Source organism: Cupressus sempervirens, chromosome 6 (assembly GCF_028749045.1).
Source record: "Cupressus sempervirens isolate cs-2001-9-10 chromosome 6, ASM2874904v1, whole genome shotgun sequence".
Taxonomy (NCBI): domain Eukaryota; kingdom Viridiplantae; phylum Streptophyta; class Pinopsida; order Cupressales; family Cupressaceae; genus Cupressus; species Cupressus sempervirens.
In genome coordinates, this window is record NC_143123.1 from 462,221,825 (window position 1) to 462,246,298 (window position 24,474).

At 34.4% G+C, this 24,474-nt stretch overlaps 1 protein-coding gene across 7 annotated transcripts in view; it reads right to left on the minus strand.

The window, feature by feature from the left end:
• Positions 1-2,638: 2,638 nt before the first annotated feature.
• The window catches only part of PSS1 (phosphatidyl serine synthase family protein), a 73,646-nt gene continuing 51,810 nt past the window's right edge, over positions 2,639-24,474 (minus strand). For all 7 annotated transcript variants that reach the window (XM_089788566.1, XM_089788573.1, XM_089788567.1 and 4 more), the window contains 4 exons: positions 9,717-9,808; positions 8,257-8,510; positions 3,095-3,183; positions 2,639-2,942 (listed from right to left, as the gene is read on the minus strand). In XM_089788566.1, coding sequence (XP_089644692.1) covers positions 2,800-2,942; positions 3,095-3,183; positions 8,257-8,510; positions 9,717-9,808 — 578 coding nt within the window. In that variant the 3' untranslated portion in view covers positions 2,639-2,799. The remainder of the gene's footprint in view (positions 2,943-3,094; positions 3,184-8,256; positions 8,511-9,716; positions 9,809-24,474) is intronic.

The following is a 24,474-nucleotide window of genomic DNA, read 5'->3' on the forward strand; positions in this document are numbered from 1 at the left end:
AATAGACCAGTAATAAAATAAAACCTATACTTTATAAAAACTTAAATATCCTAGCTAACTAATATCTTTTCTTACCATTTAAACTTTAAGCTTTAAATTCCTTGCATCCACTTGACGCCAGCTCTTAAGAAGGTTATGATTAGCCTTTTTGCATGGTAAAACGTCAATCTAGGGTGACGTCATCCTGTACACCACCTCTTGACTTTGTGCAAAGGTTGATTCTCACTTGGGGAATGCGTTGTAATCTCTTGTTTAGTGTTGAAAGCTTTTTGTATGTGTGACCATTTTGTCTTGGGCGTCACCCTCACTTCTTTTTTTTGTGTAAGGCACATCTTCCTTGGGTCGACCCATCCTTTTTGCATTTGCTTGGAAGTTGGGAGCCGACGTGATGTAGGTAGCTGCGTATGGGTCTTGTTTCATTTAAGTGCAAACTGCCCTTTTTCCTTTTGGTCGCCCTTATCCTTTACAGTGATCAGCGCTTGGAAAGCGCATGAGTTTTTGAGTGGTCGATGTGACATGTTGGGGGGAGTAAGATAGGATGTGAGGGGTGAATAGTTAGGCTAGTGTTAGGATTTAATTTTTATATGTTAGTTTAGGATAGTAATTTGTTAGGATAGTTAGGATTTATTTGATGTTAATTTTATTTTATTAAAGTTATAAGTTAGTTAATTCTATTGTTTAGTTTAGGTTTTAATTATGATAGTTTCTTTGTTTAGTTGAGTTGTTTTATTGGGATTTAATTAGTTTAGTTTAGATTTAGTTAGAATTCATTTTTAGTTTTATGATAGTTTGATTTTAAATTTAGTTTAGTATATGTTATTTTCTTGCTAGTTACTTTTATTATTTGTTAATAGTTTTAGTAAGTTAGTTGTAAATTAAGTTAGTTTAGTATTAAATTATTTTAAAATGTAATATAGTTTGGATTTTAAATTAGTTAGTATTTTTTATATATAGTTTTTTTTAAAATTTAGTGATCATTGAATTTTGGTATTTGATTTATTATTGTATTAGCATTATATTAAAAAGTTTAGTTTTGTTATGAATTAAGTATCATGTTAACTTAATATTAATGGTAAATTTTACGTGAGACTCATAAGAATGATTAAAATTGTTTTTCTTTAGTATTCGGTGGAATTTCTGTTTTATTTTATTATTCAATTAGAATGCAAGAACGTAACCAATTATCGATATCAATCTTTTAACGAAAGTTCTGATCTTAACAATGTATTCCTCCACAAGAGTTATCAACTTATGATGTAATGAAAAGAATCTTTTCTTGTAATGTGATCGCAAACTTATCAACTTGAGCATTATAATAATTATTAATTTAAAAAAAAGATTTGTGTGTTTTTGCCCTCGTAGTTTGGGCATGACATAAGGCATCATAATCATTATAGTGCTTATTTATAATCAAGTTGAAAGTCGCATGTGCTTTAAGAGAGTGTAAGGTAATATTAGCTAAGAGAATAGTTGACCTTGGCAATATTAATGACACAATAGCTTTATACTAATGAAAGATGAAAGTTAATTTGTGACATGAGATATAGATAAAATAAAGTATTTTGTGAATATGACTCAAATAATTGTGATCTAAAGTACTGTGAGATTGATCCTCAGTGGATTTTATTAAGAGAAATTGTTTCCATTTGCAATCGCTTTTGCGACAAGAATGGTAACTGATAACTATTGTCTAGATTCTTGTAAACGCAATCACGTAGTATTGTTCTAGGTATACAATGATTAATAAATTTATTTTGGAAAGACTCGTGATAAAGATTTTATAACAATCATGCTTTTTCTTCTAGTGATCATATATATAGTCATCGTGTTGTCACTCTCAAAAAACATGTTTATATTAAAAATGAATAACACTCACAAGACTACTAGTCTATGACATCAAGAATATTCTATTTTTTTTTTTTTGAAGTTCCTTTCAATATAAATTGTTGTGGATCTTGATGAAGTCATCCAGAGTAGGACCCTAGATAGCTATATAAGGTAGGATAGCTTTATTTTATTTGAGGATCTGATGACTTTCAAAGAGGATTGCATTGTGATTACGGTAATGGTTTTAATGTATTTATTCTTCATAATAACTAAGAAATGGTGAGGCAATTACATAGTTAATTGTCGTGATGTAAACTAAATTTCTGTGTTGCCGTCATTCATAGAAAAGAAAAGAAACTATTTGGCACAGTCAAAAGACTACTGTGATTACAGACTACGGAAACTCGAAATCTTTTACAATAGTAAGCAGATTATAAACGCATATATTATCTCATTTGCTTAAACAAACTGTACTATTTATCTGTCCACGGCATATATTCTCTTCAGCAGATATTGTGTAAGTGTTCCTCATTGCTAACGGGTTATTGCATTAATTGTTTGCACATTTTATGTACTTATCCATCAAACTGATTGTGTCATTACATTCACTTGGATCGACATAAAGCTATCCTCCTACAATTCAGTAAGAAAAAAACTGAAGATACCGGTAAAAGTAATGGATCGAAAACAACCAGCGTTCCATCTGGTGGACCGAAACTGCACGCTTAATTCTCAACTGAGCCACTAGAATCTTTTTCGAATTTGTCTAATTTGAAAGAATACAACAAAAATTGAGGCCATTACGAAGAAATAGGTTCAAGATTTTTAGACTATTTTCATGAATTATTTTGAAATAAATAATTGTTACAAACCAAAGATATAAAAGAATAGATATTTACAAAATCGTCTTATGAACTGCTAAGAGAAAGAAGTGATTGGAGGACGAGGGAAGATACAAATTATGTTGCTTGTTTATGAATGCTTCTTCTTTCTACCCATAGTTCGGAAGTTTTTATGCAACTGCAGTGACCAACCTATCAGAAAGACGAGAAGCACAGTTGCAAATGATAACCAAAACTTCAGAATCCATGAAGGCATTGGCGTGGGGTAGAGGCCTGTTCAAACACAAATAGGCGTAGTCACTCACAAACCATTTCAAATTCAAACATAAACTTCGAAAGATCTTATGTATAGGCACGTTACCCTTCCAAAAAAAAAAGTAACGATAACAGAGAAGAAATGCAAAAGCACAGATAAGAACTATTACCATGTCCAAACTTAATGCAAATTAATAGCTCCATAATGCAGATGGCAAGAGAGAGCCAACAAAACGTTCCCACCTTCTTTATTGATTTTCTGCAACCATCCAAAATGTTACGGTTTCAGTTCATAGTGTCAAAAATTTAGCGCAAATTATTTACTTCAAACTGTTTGATTGCTTTTTCTTTTAGGGTACTATTTATCATATCATTTTTGCAGGCATATACTCATTGTTTCTATGCCTACTCAAAGGAAAAGTCATCTCTTCGGATTTGGAGGATATCGTTAAAACTCAACACATCCAGAATTTTAGGGTAGGATTAGCAATGGCAGCCAGAGATTCCAACCTAACAGTGCCAGCCTAGTTCCACAGAAACGAAATGTCTATCCAAAAAAAAATCTATAATGTAATTTAATGTAATAACAATAATCCGCCAGAAAAGAAGATGAAGTATAACGTATCATAGAAGATTGATACGGATCAATGTTTTAATAAACGTTCAATCCTATAATGGAGTAAAAAAACTCATAATTACACATCCACATAGGGGAGAGGATCCAGTAGTTGAGCGCATTCCAATAATTGTGACAGTAGTTGTTAACTTAAAACCCACCCTTGTTGATTTAATATCCAACATTTTTGACAAGATTGTACCAATAGATGTGACTTTAAAGTTGTTCTTGTTAATGATTATTATCCATAAGTGAATGAAAAGTGTCCCTTTTCCCCAAAAACAACCAATAGTGTGATGCCACATCAGCTGCACAACTATAGGGATCTTCAATGCACTATGATTGGTCTCACTTTTTTTTTGGGCTGTTTTGGACACTTTGACAAAAAGCATGCTGATGTGACATCATATTTAATGATGTGGCTCTGAAACCTTAGTTATAAGCAGGGGACTTGCCAAGTAAGCTACTATCAAAAAATGAGAGTGATTTGAAATTTCCACATAGGATTTTGAGAAGTGCGAAGTTAGGGTGCACAACTACTAGGTCCTCTCCCCTAATTCAATTCAATAATAGAATATATTATTGATAAATATAGAAAAAAACAAAGCACACACCCCTAATTGTCAATTCTTTAATCAATATTGTCTGACAAGCAAAGGAAGTGGAAACTGTATCTGCCAGAGCCAAAGTATATTCTACAAAAAACGCGTCTCTCCAAAAATGCATACATTACGGAATTGTCAATTCCTTTGGCAGCATTTCTCGACAGACAGAGAATGTGGAAACTGTATTAGCAGCCCTTCAAAGAAAGATATATAAAAATGAATTTAACAGCGTAGATTAATCTCCAAATTGGTTATAGTCTATCCTAAAAAGGCTCTGGGATTAATCTCCAAATTGACCATTCTATCCTAGATATGAGCTGAATGAGAGGTAGGAGGCTCCAATTTTGTTTTGTTCCACAAATCTGCCCTACACAACCAGCACATTATACATTGCCAATTATAAAAGAAAAATGTCAAGATAATGTTCTTTTTGAATTAAATTGTATTACATATTTTTTAATTAATGTTTCAGATGACACACTACGATTCACCACAGAATGAAGACAGACTAATGGAAGATGCAAATGCAAATTAAATAAATAAAAAGATGGAAGAGGGGGAGATGGGCAACACATGTTACCAGAGTCCACATTAGTGAAAAAAAGGTTGAAAAAGACATAAAATAAATGAAAGAAAGAAAGAAATCAGAATAGATGGAAGCTGCAAATGCAAACTAAATAAATAAATGGATGGAAGAGGGGGATAGGGGCAACACATGTTCCACATTGGTTAAAAAGGTTGAAATTTTTTGAGAAAGAAATTGAGTGAGGAGATTAAAAACTGGCATGAAACGTAAGACTAGGAAAAAGAATGAAAAGCGGCTATATTGATGAAGAGAAAAGTACCTAAAAAACGACAGAGAGACAAAAAAAAAAAGCTAAAAACAGGAAGTAAATGATTAGGAGGGGAAATAAGTAAAGAAACGACGGACCACAAGAAAATAAATAAACAAAATGAGTATAAATGAAATTAGGAAAAAATAAGTTGAAATAAAATAAAAAAATTAATTAATTATGTTCTATGGATGAAATACTGGAACATGAAACAAAATACATTGAAGTTTGTTCAGCAAAAAAATTAAGACAAAGTTCTTCACAGATATCTTTACAAAATATCCAATCCAGATGCTATTACAGCTCAATAGGAAATGCAGCAATGCTTCAAAATGTTCCAGCACTCTGAATAAAAAGTATAATGATACTGTATTCAAGCTTGCAATTGAGGGAATATATGGGTGGTGTAGCTCCGGGTAATTTCAGGAAGGAAAATTGTGATTGTATTATGATGTAACTTCTAAAATTACCACATAGAGCGGACATTGATAGAGTGCCTTCAAACTGAACCTCCATGGCAGGGACGAATTGCACCTACAGCAGGTACGTACAAGACACCTGCAGCCATGGGAGAAGGATGTATGAGAGAGAAAGGGGGAAAAAAGGTTCTTTATAGTCTATAATACAAACCATGTGTTTTTGAGTTTTCACATAATGATAGCGACATGAGACTACCTCCTATTCCTCACAGGACGCATTGTGCTACGAACAAGGCTGATATGAATAGGCATTGCTAAGGAGTTTATTCGATTTATATATTCAACCAATGGTTACAAGGAAATGCCAATAAATACACATGATCCTGGATATACACCAATCAATACGGATCAGTAAAAGACATAAGCATGAATAGGCATTACATTGATTTGTTTCTGGATTCGATTGTGTTAAGATTTTTACTTTCAATGTTTTGAATCACACTACGTGATCTTTCATCCTGATGTAATACAATGGATTGTGGAAATTTGATCTCTTTAAATGAATAGGCATTACTATGGAATTTATTCAGTTTATATATTGAACCAATGGTGACAAGGAAATAGCAATAAATACACACGATCCTTAAGGAAGTATTGATTCCAGCAGACACTGTATACACTGTCATCAATATACAGATCAGCATAATAAATAAAGGACATACAACTACGGTATTTATAGTTTGGAGAAATACTCAAGAGTAATGTAGACCTTTGTCATGACCATATTGCTATGTATAAATGGACTGAATGTGTCCCAGTATATGGGATGCCATATTCTGAGACCATCCCTTAGGGCCTGTTTGGTGAGCAGAATAGGAATATGTATTCCAAAAATTTTGAATTCCTTGTTTGGATGCACCAAAACGGGATTGGAATACGAAGTAAAAATGGAATACGTATTCCATTTTTGGCCCAAAAATGGGGTTTTGCAATTCCACCAAAATAGGTGGTATTGGAATACGTATTCCTATTCCATTTTTTTTAATTTTAGAAAACATAAATTTTCGGGTCCACAAATTCCCATCAAATATTGGCTGAACCAAACGGAGAACATGAATACGTTCTATTCCAGAATACGTATTCCAGAATATGTATTCCTATTCCGCTCACCAAACGGGCCCTTAAGGATAGGGAGGAATTCATCAGATTATAATGTGGTCTGCCTTAGACATTTAGAAAATTCTTCATAAAATAATATGTAATAACAGTAATCAATAAAGCTATTAGCAATTCTGATCTGTCTGTAGTCCTTTGATTTCTTAAGATTCATAGTGGGCACGGAGTTTGTGAAGGGAGAGGAGTAATTCGATCACGTTGAGTAGAGATTCCTAAAATGGGTGAAAACCATGAGGGAACCTCTCTTAGATTGTTTCCACCAAGAGCAGTAATTCTACCATCCACTATAGAATTAGACAAACAAGGAAGACGACCTTATCCTATAGAATTAGACAAACAAGGAAGACAGCCATATCCAGAATTAAGTAATAGTATTAAGTGATGATTCTTAGATTTAATTGCACTTGTACATTTAATTAATCTTAAGGAATAAGAATATAATTATTATAAACTCTACTTAAAATGTATTATGTGATGATTCTGGCATTAAATTGCAGTTGTATATAATCAATCTTAAGGAATAAGAATATAATTACACTATTTACTTATTGCTTTTCGGCCAAACCCAATCCTAATTTTGGCCCCACTTGCATCTCTAGATAATTTCCAAGGCCATCTAAAAAATGTCATTGCAAGTGATTGGAATTCAACAAGAACAGGTATCTAGTTTTGGATCCAATATTTTCATTAGCTTAAAGACTAAAGAAATTGCTAAAAAATTGGCATAGGCCATATAGAGCTAGAGAGATAATGGAAAAGAACTCCTGATATATGCAAACTGCAGTCTCACAAAAGGAAAAGAAAGCTCCTTTGATGATCCATGATGGATTTTTCGGCATTTGCAGATGCTGCTGCCACCTTCCACTAACGCCAAACATCTGACTGCACTTGGAATGGTGTGCAAATCAACTCATACCTCAAGGCTAGGAAAATAGGATCTTCATCTATTAGGTTCATTCAAGTATAAAGAACCAACACAATTTTCTATATATAAACTGCATATCATGGCTTGCATAAGTACTACCTCTAAAACACAGCTTCAACACTTCAATGTTCAAGCTAAAGGTTTCGCACAGTCAACAAAGGGTTGGAATTCAAAGCCATCTCATATGAAGAATATGACTCCAGAGGCCACTTGGTATTCTCTATTCATTCTCACAAGAACAACTAGAAATGTAGAATAAGTGAAATAGGTGCTTCAATATGGACATGTACACGTCATTGCAATATCACTGTTTTGATTGGCAAACGTATGGACACAAGACGAAACATGCTATTCGAAAATACTAGGGACGTTAATAAACTCCATGCTCCATGGTAAAGGTAAATGTGTAACCACTTTTTGGTGGATACTAATCTTCAACTTTCCCCCTGCATTTATGAAGACCATTCACGAATGGACCATTAAAAGTATAAATAATAAGAAATTGAACATGGCTGAGAACACAAACACAAGAATTACTAGAAGACAAATTGTGGCATCTCAATAAGAGCTATAAAATAATAATAAATAATTATATTAAAAAAAAACTTCAAAAAATATATCGACTTCTTAGCTGAATCTTGTGCAAGTTAGACAAGCAACCATTAGAAAGTTTTTTATCAAAGTGGATGTGACTAAGTATCTGGAGTAGGCATGGGCATGTGCACACCTTAGAGAGAGAGAGAGAGAGAGAGAGAGACCTGTCTTGCAAATACGAGTTGTATTCACGGATGGTTGGTACAGCAATAAGCCACCATATGATCAATCTGTAGGCATTTAATGGATTTCTAGGAGGAATCCAGAGACAAAACTTCAGGAAGAATGCATTAAGCTCCACTGTCAGGAAAACAATGATCAAGCCAAACACTTGAAGAAAACGCCAAGGACCTGATAGAGGTTGCCACTCATCCTTGTCCCAATTTGCAGGGGTGAACTGACCCAGAGTGCGTTTTACCTACAACATAAAAATCGTAAAAGGAAATATATAAATATACTGACTAGAAAATTAAAATTTTATGCAATAGATCTGCACAAAACCATTGGATATAGATCTCATTTATGGTCTAAAAACAGAAAGAGTTAGTATTGTTTTATTGGGAAAGATGCCTACTATGTAAATGTATTACATGCATACACATATGAAGTTGCTACAGAGTGAAAGGCTGCAAGTTTCCTCCTCCTAGTAACAAATGCTTAGATGCGCTTTATGCAAGATATTACCAATGTGCATCAAGCAATTGTTTGTGCTTCACTAGCCATGGAGGTCATCTTGAGATGTCCTTTACACAATGGTTAAGATCACTCAGAATCTAAATCTTAAAAATAAAGTTGCTTACTTAATTGGATTAAGCATTAAAGTGTCTAAACTTTTAGGCCATGTTTTACAATGCTGTAAATAATCTTGATCTAAGATGGAGTACTATCAAGCATGGGAATCACATGAACCTGATTGTCATTGTATAGACATACTTCAGTTTTTTTGTATCATGTGCATGTGTCCTAACCATATGGTGCCTCTCTTGGCAATATAATGATGAGAAGAGTTCACTAACATGGGGAGTCAAACTTACAGAGAGAAATGACCCCTGACAGATATATACTACACCCAAGCCAAGGTCCGTCAAGATGGAAACCAGACATTTGAGACATACTGCTTCAATTGGAAGTCTTCCAAATAGGGAAAAAGAGAAATTTATACTTAATTATTATAAACGAGATAAGAGTTTCTCACACCCTGGTACACTCTAATATAGATTGTATGAGGAAGATTTTGCAGGAGACAACTATTAATGTCAGTACATTTACACCAAAGTTTAGGGAATGTGCATTGGGTAGAAAATTCACGACTTCTTGAGTAGAGTCAAAAAATCCTTATGTACGAATAAGAACAGCTAATGATTTGCTAAGTATTTGAGAGTCATTCAAAGTATTCCATACTTCAGAATTTCAATTAGAGAAGGAAAAAACATTTAATACTTGATAAAGCCTGTGCTGTAAATAATCGAACAGATACAATCGACAATTCTGGAAGACGAGATAGGTAAACATTCTGCCTTATGAATACATTATTTCCAGAGCTATATAATTAGATTGGGAATTCTAAAATACAGTATATTTTTCTACTTGGATAAGGAAAACTGAGCATGAAGATAATACTTGCCTTACCCATAATACTGCGCTGTCGACTTATTCCCACCCATTCATAAGTTTTCCCATCAAAATAGCGCACAGTTTTCATACCTGCCCATATACCTTCACAGGAAAAAGCAATAATGACATTAGGACTAGATTTGTATACTGCTCTAAACAATTCATGATAAAAAAACAGAAATCGAAGTAAGGTTTGTGTTTTTTTCTGAAGATTGAACTCTCCAATTTAGGCTAAGTTACAATGAGGTCAGACGTTGAGTATGACATTTGTGGCCCTGATTATATAATTCATAAGCTTTCTTGATGTCTTTTCCACATTCCATGAGCATTCTATATTATTTGTCACAACCCATTTTATTTACTCATTATGTGAATAAAAAAATTGATTATTATATAACTATTTATCTGTGTGCATTTTTCGATACAATGAACTAAATGTGATGACACTAAATACATTTTTATGTCTTAGTATTTTATTGTTTTACGAATATCCATGACTTGATATCTTGTTAGTCTAAATCTTTTCCATAGGTCCTCGTATTTGAATAATTTATGAATAAGATTGGTAAAATTGATTGTGTTTTGCATATCATATACAGCCAATATTTTAATTATTTTTATTGACTTGCAATTATGATATTTTGATTTTGACACTGTCTAACTACAATCTATTCCCATGAGGTGGATGCTGGTCAGTTTTTTCCCCTCTAGCTTGTTGAGTTAGGCATCATCTGGAAAAGGGAGGCTGATCATGATAGTGGGGAAATTGTACCATACATTTTAAGAACTTGTACGCATGCATGAATCTTAAGTTGATTGTATGATAATGCAGTGTAGACACGTAGAGGTTTTCTCGAGTGCCATCACAAGTATTTGTACTTTCATTGCCTTTCTATCATTGCATGAGATCCAATGAAACACAGGGACTCACTATCCCCCCAGCCCCCCTTGCCCCTCGAAGTACTCATCCCTGAGTACCTCCACCTATGCCATTAAGCAACCATGCCACAGCTGGGATGGGTACTTGAATTTCTATTTGAATTTTGATTTTTGAATGATACAATTGGGTATGTACTATGTTACTATGTTAAATGTTCAATGATTTTGGTTAGGGTTGTGGTTTCGCTATATCAATTTGGTATGCCATATTGAATAATCATTTCATAACTAGCATTTCAAGTTCTACATGTATAGTATAGAAGACCCCCCACCCCCTCCACCATCCCAACATTGTCCTGAAATTGAGGCCCTTTGTCACCTTGTTCTAGCATTCCAATGTCGCAACATACCCTAGCATTGGTGTTACACAAATGAAATCTCTCTCTCTCAGAGTAGTATATATGTTTGTTTGAACATGGTATTATGCAAGTGCCATAGGGGGAGTCACAACCATTAATGATTGTGACTCCTTTCAAACACAATCAATATGAATGCCGATTCATATTATGCATTAATTCAGCCGATACATATTAGTTAAGAACGTGTGTGTGTATATATATATATATTTGTATGTGTCAATCACATTTATATATCTGTTCATCCATCATTATTAATTTCAAGTTCATGATACATATGCTTCAATCTGATGAAGCTATATTCTTAACAATGTGTGTGTATGGTATATACATACACATATATATGTACCGTATACGCATATATGTGCATATGTAAGTTTTATTCCCTGTACATATATGCATACTGCCTATAAAACTTGTTTGTGTGTTTCTATATGCATGCATGCATACATATATCTCTACGCACATATGTATTGTATATACATATACATTGAGATATAAGATTTTTGTTTCGTTTATTAGTATTGCCTCCTACTCCTATCATGGTGAATCTGTCTTTGCATCCTCGGGCATCCTCAGGATGTTGTTAATAGTTCCTCTATAAGTAGCTAACTAGGGTCACCTAGTAATTATAATTTGTTTAGTTGCAAAGCTGCCAGCAGATCCAGATCTTGCCCAATTGTGATACTATTGTATCGAGCATCTTTAGGGCTATTTATATCAGTATACATTGGCATTGTGGGGGGTTAGGATGCTAGGACGAGTTTCTAGGATGAGGGGACAAAGGGCCTCGATTTTGGGAATGCAGGGGGCCGGCTGCGAGCAACAAGGGGAAGGGGGGTGTTGTATACTATACATATAGACCTTGAAATGCTAGTTATGCAATGATGTTTCAATATAACATACCAAATTGAAATACTTGAACATATTGCAACACGGACGAGAACAATTGAACATTCAACATAGTAACATAGTACGTAGCCAAGAGTAACATTCAAAATTCAAAATTCAAGTACCCATCTCAGAGGCGGCATGGTTGCAAAACAACAGAGGTGGCAATACTCAAGTACTCCAAGTACCAAGTGCAAGACACTACGAGGTTCTTTTTTTTTTATTCTTTTTATCGGCGAGGGGAGGTCGAGTACCTAGGCTTCAAAATAATTATATCCAAACTTTTTTATGATAATATTTTATATCGATGGTTTCCGCCTTTCTATTGTTTTTGTCCCAGACCTTGTTTAGTATCATTGGAACTCCCTTGGTTAAGTCAGGTCAAAATGTTTGTAGACTTTCTTTTATGTCAATCTGCTTTATGTATCAAAGTATTAAAGGACCTTGTTCTTAATTTCAAATGTCCAAGGAAATGGAAAATCATGTGGTTAGGAAGGCATTTGGAGTTCCACTTTGACAATAACTCCAAGTGCAATCGTGCATTTAGGAGGGGATTTGGAGTTTTTCTTTGTCAAATCTTATAACTCCAAGTGCAATCCCATGGTCAAACAAGAGTCTAAGGCCTTTCAAAGTCTGAATCCCTCAATTTAAATTTTCCCCTTAGTGGTCGTTAAGCTTTAACAATATGTTAACAATGAATGGATGCAGATTTTCATGGAAAAAAATGTGGGTTTTGGCCAAAGTTCCCAGGCTTGAACTTGACTCAAATTTGGCAAGGCAGACTTGACTAGTGAATTGACAAAACAACTCACCAAAGATTTGGCCAAGTGAAAAGACCCTTGAAAGTTAAGAGATTTTTAAGGATTTAAAACTTGTTTCATGCACTCGTTATTGAATAGAGTTTAAAGGCACAATAACATCATCAAATAGAGGCAAGTTTGATCAGATATATTAAATACATCAATCACGTAACTACAAATGCAAATTGATACATTGACAAAAATTGACACACTAATGAATAACCAATATAATCAAACACAACAATAGGCATTTATGCTGACTACATCATCCCCCCAAAAGAAAGATTTGTCTTCCAAACAACAATCCAAAAAGACTAATGACAAAAGTGTCAACAATGACTCATACTACATAAACTCAACGTTGTAGCATACTTCAAAACTAAAACAAGGGTCTAGGGGCAACATCCTAAGTGGGGTCAAGGGGAAGAGCTTGTTGCGAAGGGCTTGTTGAGAGCATAAACAATACTTATAAAGCCCAAAATTGTAGTTTCCAAATATCTTGTCGAAACAAAGCACAAGAACTCAAGGGAATGCAATTGCCATGATAAAGGGTGGCATTCATGTAGCTTCTATTTGATGCTGTCATTGAAACTAAGTGACCCACTCAGATTCTAGACATGACAATGTCCCTACTTCCTAGATTGATTATAACTTGATTACTTGATGTGTGAACCTATACTCAGTAATTAAATAAGTCTATCTGCTATCTTCACCTTATAATCATCAAATTTGATTTGAAATATTCCTTAAGACTTTCTTATTCAAATTCTATTTCAAATTGATATGAGTACTCCCTTTTGACTATAAGTATATCGATGCTCCAAGACTCGTTGCATATTATTCGAGTAGCTTGGGTCGGTAAGCAAAGGTAGCCTAGGCAAGTCAACCCATGACTTGGTGGGTCATTGAGTCAGCAAGTCATGGCCCAACTTATCAAGTTTGTGGTCCATGACTCAGCTAGTAGCAACCCATTCTAATATGCAAAGAAACAAAAAAACATAAAATAAAATCTTGTTTTTACATAAAATAAAATCTCGTTTTTACATATCTTCTCTATTTTTGCCCTAAAAGGTGATCTATTTTCTTGTTATGAGAGGAAATGTGTGTGTGTGTGTGTGTGTGTGTGTGTGTGAGAGAGAGAGAGAGAGAGAGAGAGAGAGAGAGAGAAGAAGAAGCCATAGGTTTGCAATCAGCAAAAAAGAGATAAAAACCTTCCACAAATCACATTAAAGTAGTAGTATGCTTGCATTGAGAGCATCAAGGAGTCCATAGCAGCTGCTCCAAGACTTCTCAACTGATTTGATAGAGATAAGTGTCAAATTATATAGATTTTGTTGGTTTATTTTGTATGTCTATGGATTTTTCATCTTTTTGTTAAGTTTTTCAACTTTCCAAATCTTCAATTTTTTCTATTAAAATAAAAATTGCATACTTCAATGAAACAAGTAGAATGATAGAAAACACTATATTTTAGAGAAGATTATAAACATGTATTTACAATTTTTTATGAAAAAATGTAAGGTTCACTGAATTTTCCATATGTTTCCTTTGAAAATAAAAATTTTCAAAACAAAAAAACAACATAATGCCCAAGTGTAGAGATTGCTGAATTTTTCTATTAGTTTAGAACTTCGGAAAAATACAATACACAAAATGGTAATTTGTTTGTGTTCAACAACATTCACCTTTTTGAAAACATTAATTTTTCCCAATGCCTGAAAAGGATGAGGCTTGGAAATATACTGAAGACTTTCTTCATAGAGGCAAAAATCAAACAAAATGTTATTTTTGTAAAAAAATAAAAATGGTGGACTCAATAGATTTAAATACCTACGTTACCGGGTTCAGACCCTAGAGCTCAGGTCCAGATTCGAGCCCAGGTCTGCGGCGGGTCCAAACAGGGTCCCTGTTTGGATTGTGGGTCCACACGGACACACCGTGGACCCGGGTGAATCCGGGAGTACCCACACCTTGTGGGGCTATAAAGTGGTAAAAAAAACATTAAAAACTGAGTTTTTTAAATTGTTTTTCTTCAAACCCTAAAGGAAGACATATTAGATACTATTCATTCATCTAATCTCTCATTTGCTTTCTCATTTTGCTCTTTCATTTTGGTGTGGCCATTTTGCAAGTTTGAAGAGAACGTTGTAGAGATTGTTTATGGAGTCTCAAATCCTTCAAATAATCAGTGTTGTGTGTTCCAGGTATGCATTTGATCCTTCCTTTTGTTTCTTTCATAGTTTGTTTTTAGTTTTTTTATTGTTCTAATTTTTTATCAAGTTTTGTATAAGTTTCGAAATATTTTTAATTTTTTTTTATAGATTGCAAGAATCATGGAATGAATAGTCAGAGTTCAGTGGGTAGGGAGGGATCCCAAAGATTTAAAATTGATAAAAGCTCTCCTTTGTGGAAGTATACAACAAGAATTGAGCAATGTGTTGGAGGGGGAGGGTATATATGGAAATGTAATTTTTGCCAAAGCCAATATAGAAGCTCATATTACTGGGTTAAACATCATTTTATAGGCCCAGCAAGTCAAGGGATTAGCATGTGTGAGGGGCCCCTAGAGGGAGGTAAAAAGGGGTTGCCGGTTTCTCAAATAGCAGGCATGTTAAAAGAACAACAAGAGGCTGACAAGTTAGTGTCAAAGGTGAAAAAAGATAGATCAAAGCAAAAACCACCAACAACACCCTCTCAAACAACCACTAGACCACATCCCTTCCTACCTACCCCATCTATAGATGAAGATGAAATAGAAACACCCCCATCCCACAAGAGAAGACCATTAGATAAGGCATTTCAAAATGAAAAGAGAGAAATTGTTGACATAAAGGTTGGGCGTTGCCTCATTAGGAATGGTGTTTGATTCAATCCAGTGAGATCACCTTATTGGAGAGAGATGTTGCAAGCAATAAATGAAGCACCTCGTGGTTACCGAGCCCCTGGATATGAAAATTTGAGAACCACCATATTGCATGATGAGAGAAAGAATGTAGAAAACCTCCTCAAACCAATAAGAGATTCTTGGATCCAAATGGGTTTGGGCATTGTCTGTGATGGATGGAAAGATTGCAAAAACGGTCCATTAATAAATGTGATTAATGTCTGCCCCAAGGGGGCAATGTTTTTGAGGGCGGTTGATTGTGAAGGGCAAGGAAAGGATGCAAATTTTATTGCCAAACTTCTCATTGAATCCATAGAGTCTATGGGAGTTGACAATGTTGTCCAACTAATAACGGACAATGCTAAAGTTTGTAAAACTGGAGGTGCTTTGGCAGAAGCAAGATATGAGCATATATTTTGGACACCATGCACTGCCCACTCCTTGAACTTGGCCATGAAAGCAATTGGCACCCAAATTGAATGGGTGAAAAAAGTGTATGAGGAGGGTGAGGAGATCCAAATGTTTGTGACAAGCTACCGTATGTCACAAGCAATTTTCAAAATTTTCTCCCACTTGGAATTATTTAAGGTAAATTTAAAACTTTATTTAGCTTCATTTATCATTTTGTGTCATACTTTATATAATGGAATACATTTGTTTTTTTGTGTTGCTTACATAGTTGATATTTGAAATGTGTTATTATATTAACATGCAATTTGAATTAACATGGTATTAGGTTGGTGAAACAAGGTTTGCTTCACACACAATTGTCCTTAGACAACTTGTGAGGGTGAAAGAAGCATTGTGTCAAATGGTTATTAGCAACAAATGGGGTGGATGGAAGCAATCCAATACAGAAAGGGTCAAAACTGTAAAGGATATGATCTTGAGTGATGATTTTTGGAATAGGGTGGAATATGTATTAGAACTCACCGAGCACATCATGTCTGTGCTTCGGTTTGCCGACATTGATGAGCCTTGTTTGGGGGACATATATGATACCATGAACTCCATGCTAGAAAGAATGAAATTGGTAAGTTTAAATTTTTATACAATACTTTATCCTTGTTTATTGAGAGATGTTTATTTTTTATTTTAATTAAGTTATTAACACTACATCAAGATAATTTACATGTACATCATTTGACATCCCAGGTCATTTCCTGAGGATACCTTGTACAATAAGGTGAAGAAAATTGTTCTACATCGCTGGAACAAGATGACTACACCTTTACACCTCCTAGCATATGCACTTCCTCCCAGGTATTATAACGGTGAGATACTTTCTATTCCTAGTAGAATGGCACCATATAGAGATCCTGAGGTCGCTACTGGGTATAAGAGGGCATTTAGCAGGCTCTTTAGTGATCCTGATGTGGTGTTGAACGTTAGGAGAGAGTTTGTTGATTTTGTCTCAAGCAAAAATGCAGACCCTAATGCAATCAATGACCAAAGTAGAATGGACGCCATTGGATGGTGGTACTTACATGGGCAAAGTTACATGTACCTCCAACCTCTTGCCATTAAGATCTTGTCACAAGTATATTTTTTAGATTTGTTTTCATTTCTTATGGCCACTTAGCTTGTCGAATTAGCACTCTTAAATTCCTATTGTATTGTAAAATTATAATTTTTAACATTGTGTTGGTTGTCTCTCTAGGTTGCGAGCTCTTCTGCTGTTGAGTGGAATTGGAGTACATACTCCTGTATCCACTCAGTGAAGCATAACCAGTTGAGTTCGAAGAAAGCAAAGGACTTGGTATTTATTCACAACAACTAGCACCTCCTGTTACGCAAGGATCCAAGATACAAGAATGGGCCAGAGAAGTTGTGGGATGTACTACCCGAGACTTCTGACTTGGATATGACCATCCAGGATATATCTAGAATTGCCTTGCTAGATGATGAGGACAAGGAGAATGTGGTTGCATCTGGGGCTAGTGGAACCAATTTGGGTTCCAATAATGAGGAAAATGATATAGATGAGGATGAAGCCATTGATCCCTCATATTTTGATGACCCTTGAAGGGCATGTGCATTTTTGATACTATGAGTCTATGATCATCGATAAACTATTAAACATTTGTCATTGACTCATTTATCACCATATTTCAAACTTTATTAAATTAAATTTTTATCTGTCAATCTGATGAAGTAGTCTATGTTTTGAAATTCCATTTTGCATTTTAGTAATTCAATGTATGATTTTATTTACAACATTAACATAGATTAATGAGTGAGTATTTAATGTTTATCTTTGACATTTGGCATTGATCAATAATCAAGTAACATTGATATATTCATTTTATGAAATGACTTAGTTAGTTTTACAACTATGCAAGTTTCTTTATATACATAAATATATGTATATATATATATATATACTCACAAATCCACCCACGAACCCAAATGGGAAAAAAAAATTGGTTCGAACCCACAAACCTGAACCCTAAACCCGAATCCATCCTCGAACCCAAATCAACAACTTAGTTAAATACCATATTGCTAGGACACATCACAATAATGTTGAGGCAATTTGTTTCTATTAAAAACATTTGAACAAGAAAATGAAACTAAGAAGAGATAATTAGAAGAGTTAAATGCTATTGATTTACATTCATCAGGTGCGAGCATAGGCACATCCTTAGTTGTATTGGAAAGAGTTCCTCCATGCCTCCCTTTCGTCCTAGTGCTTTTGCTAGTCCTAGTGCTTTTGCTTTTGCTAGTGGCACTGTACCCTTGGTCCTAGAGTTTGGAGATCCAAGTTGGACAATTATTTGTCACATAGTACTCTTGGCGCACAACCCTCACTTGAGAGCATGGGTTGGAACAAGAAGGTCCATGATGTTGGAAGAAAACAAATTTGTGAGTTTTGGTGCTTTTGCAACATTCATTTATTACTTTTGACTTGATTGCTTTATGTTAAAATTTAAATTAGATGAGTCTCCTTGCCAAAAAAGTAAATTACATGTAGCAACCATTTGAAGGTCAGGGTCAAATTCCCATGTTCATATTGAGTTAAGTGGCAACCTCTTGTTAGAAATGGCTGATGATATGAAAGTTGAGCTAAAAGAACCACTGACAGTCTTAGAGACAAAAGGGTTGCACCATGATAGATAAAAATGTGTTTCCTACATTAGTGATTAATTATTTTGCTTCCCTAAATACATTGAATATTTTAAATTTTGATTTATTGATTAATCAACAATCATTGATAATTATTTTTCTTTATTTTTTTAGGATTCACCATGTTTTTGAAGTCCATTGATGCTTCCTCACATGTAAAAAATACTACATACTGATGCGAGGCTATTTAAGAAGACATACATGAGGTACGGAAAGAAAATGTGGTGCAAGTGGTAATGGATAATGTCGCTAAGTTATATTGCAGCATCATAACTAACTTCAAAGTTTTGATGGATAGGTATCCATAAACTTATTTAAAGTTTTCTTATCACATCTAAATTTAAAACAAATTTAAAATTGTCGTAGGTAAATGTTTTGTGGAGAGAGGCACCCAAAAAATGTTGGTCTTCATGTGCAGCCCATTGCCTTGACCTCATGTTGGAGGATATTCATAAGCTTGAACGGGTAAAAGCATGCATTGATAGGGCAAAAATTTCTGCAAATTTGTCTACAATTATGCACTACTCCTTAGCATTATAAGGCAATACACAAGGCAAAAGGAGTTGGCTCATCCTTGTATTATGAGATTTGCCTCAAATTTTCTCACACAAAAATCCTTGATAAGACAACTTTTAGGCATATGTGAGTGAGGAGTGGAATCCCTCATCCTATGCTATGACTACTACAAGGATTGATATGATAGATTACATTTTTTATGAGGCAAGTTTTTCGACCCCTTGTGTAGAGATTGTGCAAGTAAGTTTATTAGTTTATTACACAATTTTTGATATTTATAATTTTATATGCATTTCTGTTTGTTTGTGAATTTTCAACTTTTCTCTTTTTCATACACGCTTCTAGAGACAGAGAGAAGGTCGATCTAGTCTTCAATGAGGACCATGGTAGACTCACCAAGAAGACAATCAAGTACAACAGATGTTGATCAGAGTGTCACCTCACAAGCAAAGACTATAGCTACTCAATCATCTAGGACCTACCTACACCTTTGTAGGAGGCCGAAAAATTACTTTGAAGTTGAGGCTCAACTAGACCCACACACTTCCTTGTTGGTTCAATGTTTTCTATCCTGGATTCCCTAGGTCCAAATTGGGCATTTTCGGTTTGAACCACCACTCTGTGGGTTTGATCTTGTTTGGACCCACAAGCAAACCAGAGCAAAACCACGGACCAGTTCATACTCATGGCAAGTTCAGAAGTCCTACGGGATGAATTGGACATCCTAGTTATTTGTTATTTAATATAAATGATATAATTATATATATCAGGCTCTTTATTATTATAATATGTGATTATATCATATGTATATATTATATCATCGTCAAATATGTAGTAAAAAATTGCAATGTCCCCTTTCATTTGATATGTTGTTAGCCCTTCACAACATGGCTTTGTGGGCTAACTTGAACTTTACTAGGATCAGCATAAGTTTTGGTCTAGGCACTTAAACATTTAGGCCAATCGGAGTTGATGCAACATAGGTTTCTATATACTTACTATTTACAGTAAGTGAATAGGGTCCATATTTCCAATTTGGTAGTATTTGGACTTGGAGCGTCTTGTCGAGAGCTTTCCAACAAGCTTTTATAGATTGCTTTCTATGTTCGATAGGATGTTTATTTTAATGTTTGAACATTAAAATATTTTCATAAAGCAACTTTAAAATTAACAAGGGAAAATTATTACTCTCTTATGTGGAAAAAGGACATTTAAAAAAGAATATGAGAGTCATCCTCTTGTGCTTAAAGGGGAAGAGGGTGCTCATTTTCAATACGTTTGGTTGTTGATTTTGAATTTCTCTCTCTTGGAGAGCTTTTGAAAAGTTACAACTTTCAGTAGGTGAGAGGACAGAAATCTTCAAGCTCGGATAGTGGACGAAAACCCGTTGTCAGTTGGAGACAGGTGTTTCACATTGTATTCCAAGTTCATCTTTTATGTTATCCAATCTTGTATTAGTTATTGTGTATTATATCATCATCAAATATGTAGTAAAAAATTGTAATGTCCCCTTTCATTTGATGTGTTGTTGGCCCTTCACAACATGGCTTTGTGGGCTAACTTGAACTTTACTAGGATCAGCATAAGTTTTGGTCTAGGCACTTAAATATTCAGACCAATCGGAGTTGATGCAACATAGGTTTCTATATACTTACTATTTACAGTAAGTGAATAGGGTCCATATTCCCAATTTTGTAGTATTTGGACTTGGAGCGTCTTGTCGAGAGCTTTTCAACAAGCTATTATAGATTGGTTTCTATGTTCAATAGGATGTTTGAAAATTAAAATATTTTCATAAAGCAACTTTCAAATTAACAAGAGAAAATTATTACTCTCCTATGTGGAAAAAGGACATTTAAAAGGGAATATGAGAATCATCCTCTTTTGCTTAAAGGGGAAGAGGGTGCTCATTTTCAATACGCTTGGATGTTGATTTTGGATTTCTTCTCTCTTGGAGAGCTTTTGAAAAGTTACAACTTTCAGTAGGCAAGAGGATAGAAAGTTTCGAGCTTGGATAGTGGACAAAAACCCATTGTCAGTTGGAGACAGGTGTTTCACATTGTATTCCAAGTTCATCTTTTACGTTATCCAATCTTGTATTAGTTATTGTATCTGCAATTGATTCTGACTTAGCTAAAGGTTATAGTGTAATATTCATTTTGGAAGACTATTTTTTCTATTGTCAATTTGTATTTATTTTTAGTTAATTGAAAGAGAATTGCATGCAAATCTATCGTTTCATTTTGGGGAAATATCCAATTCAAGATATTACAATAGTATCAAAGCAGTGTATCCTATCAAACTGTGAGTTTTAATCCGAGACAAATCTTCAAAGAGATCTTATCAAAAAAAATTCTAAGGAGTTGGTGAATTAAAAAAATTGGACTTTTGTGAAGTATTAAGCTATGAAATATATCCAAAGGTTTTAATTGTTTCTAATACCATGAATGCAAATATAAGTCAAATTGATTCTTTAAAAAACTAAAGAAACATTTCCACGACGATGTTTCATAATAGAGCATATTACTCTATAGTAGCAGAATAAATATTTGGTGCAATTGCAGGTGACTTTGAAGAATATCCTAAAATATTGTTTGACATATTGCGATAAGAAAAATTGTCGAGCTTTTGGTTATTCCATGGCCTAAGTTTTCTCCCACTAGAATTCCTATCAAGCATGGCTCTTGGATTTGACAAGACACAAAACATTGATCATCATTTGTAGAGCTCTTCAATTTAATAGCAGAAAGGAATTCAATATATTGTTGTGAATACCTTGATATATTTAACTTAAATAAAATTAGGAAATACTCTTCGCTAAAATATATGTGTTGGTGTTAAACTCAGACAATCGTTGTTTCTAGTCTATTGTTGAGTACCCATAGTGTAGCCTATAAAACAATAATAGCTACATGAATCATTTGAGACACTACAAAAAGTTACTAAACTAGGAGGAATAATCGATATTCTACAATTTTCTTGTAAAAGGACAAGTGTCGGGTTACAAAAATTTGGTCATATTCACCCAATAGCATGATTTTGCATGAATTGTGGGCCTCGAATTGATTATCATTATTCATTGATTTATAAATTTTAAAATCAGCAAGTATTCAGGCAAAGGACTTTTGAAATATTCTTCTAATGGGGTCTGTCATAATGGATGAGAGATTGGTGCTATTAATTATTCTCAAGCATTAGCCACAAGGAAACTAAGGCATGTATTGATGTTATTGATTTGGAAGTGGGGCTCCAATAATAACCTTGCTCATGTAACACTAAACATTAGCATACGATTCAATTATCGGGTTGTGCCTTCAAATATATATATATATATATCGCCAAAACTAATGTCTGGGGAAGCAAATAAAGTTTGTGGAATTATCACATGTCATTGGGTTTAATATATTGAAGATGATACTTTAATTGAAATATTGACTAAATTATTTCAAAAAACTTTCTAGATGGTATAGCCTATATCGTGGATGAAATATTCAGACAAGAAGACATAGTATCAAGGACATACTTCTCTGACTGTAGTACATTCCATCTAGCATGTCATTGTGTATCCCAACAACAAGGAGATTCAAGTAGGCTTCTGAGATGGATGATTAATTTTCCTGAATTTGTTAAAGGTTAGACAACAAATGAAGAAATTGTTCGTGAATGTTAAATGGTACATACATGTTCTCTAAAAGCGACAAAAACAATCTGGTTGTGAGGTATTTGCAAGTTAGCAGGAGTTGAAGTTCTAATAGTTGGTCTATATTGGCGTCAAGGATAACTTGGTGAAACATTGTAGACATTTTCTTGCGTAGTCTTGGTGGTTGTTGTAGGTGAATCCTTTCTTGAATGCGCATTATTCCAAATTCATTGTGGGTGTTAGAAGCATAATATCACAACATGATTGATACAACATGCAATCTGGCAAATGATGATAAAACTAATCTACAATCTAATTAAATCTGAATACCGCTTCAACTAAATGTTGTTCTATTGCTGATAAACCTGTGCATTACTTCATTTGATTGATAAATCTATGCGAAAGTATGTCTAGCAAGTTTAGAGAAGTGCTAGGCCAACTTCTTTATTGCATGAGACATTGAAGATTTGACTTTTTCTTTTTGCTATGACAGATTTGCAGTACTTTTCATTATTGGTGCTATCTGAAGTTAAATTCTAGAGTTGGTGGTGGATTTGAGAATACGATTTTGACTCTCATTTGGATGAGCAATTAAAGCAAAACCAATTTGCAGTTAAAGGTCAGTCCAGGTGCAAAGAAACATATAGCCAGCATACCAGGCAATTGTTTGACAAAAATCCCACATTTCTGAAGTAGTGCAACAATTTGGTATAAAGAGTGTTCGCTCTTTTCAATGTGTAGTTATCACCTTCAAAGGTTAATCTTTGCGCCCTACGCTGACTTAACCCAAGCTGGGAAAAAATACATGGCTAAGGAAAAATCACAAAGGATCTGGAAAGTTACAACAGTTGGCCAAAAAATCACAACTCTGAATGAATAGAGATACTTGACATGCATGATAAATATAACAAACTTCTTTCACATATTCATAGAGATTTACCATTCAACAAGTACATGGATTCTCATCCTAAGCTACAAAACAAGAATAATATTGTCAAAAAATAATACAATGAGATATGCACTTTTGGCACAAGGAGCTTGCAAAGGGTAGCATGGGGAGTTTTCAGCATTCAGTAGTCAAACAACAGTTGGTTCTGGAAAAGTAGATCACCCAAATACCAGCGATTTGCAGCCATCCCAGGATTGTGTGAAAGATGTTAAATTTCACACAGGTCTATTGAAAGGTAATAGGGAGTTGGAGGTTTCTTGCAGGGCTGCCTACACTAGTGCTCTTGATGGGCATGTTGATAATGCATTGGAGAAGTTTGTCCAATCGGCCAATGATAATAACTGCACATCTTTTATGAGTGTTTATGCTGATTTTGATCCAGACTTAATGGTCTCTACACACAATATGGATTCTGCTTGTGATGAATTTGTTTTTGAACATAACGTTGTCCCTAATTCCTATACACCGTTGGATAGGAAAGATGACATTTATGATGTGGATATGTGTGATGAAACACAATCTCCCACCACATATGCATTTGACTTCTCTCATCCACCTACTAGTTCACTTTATTTGGAGAGTAGCTGAAAATAAAACTGTTGTAACTCTGTCACATTTTGCTAACATATATGAGATGGTTGAAAAAGATTTTTGGAGGGAACAATTA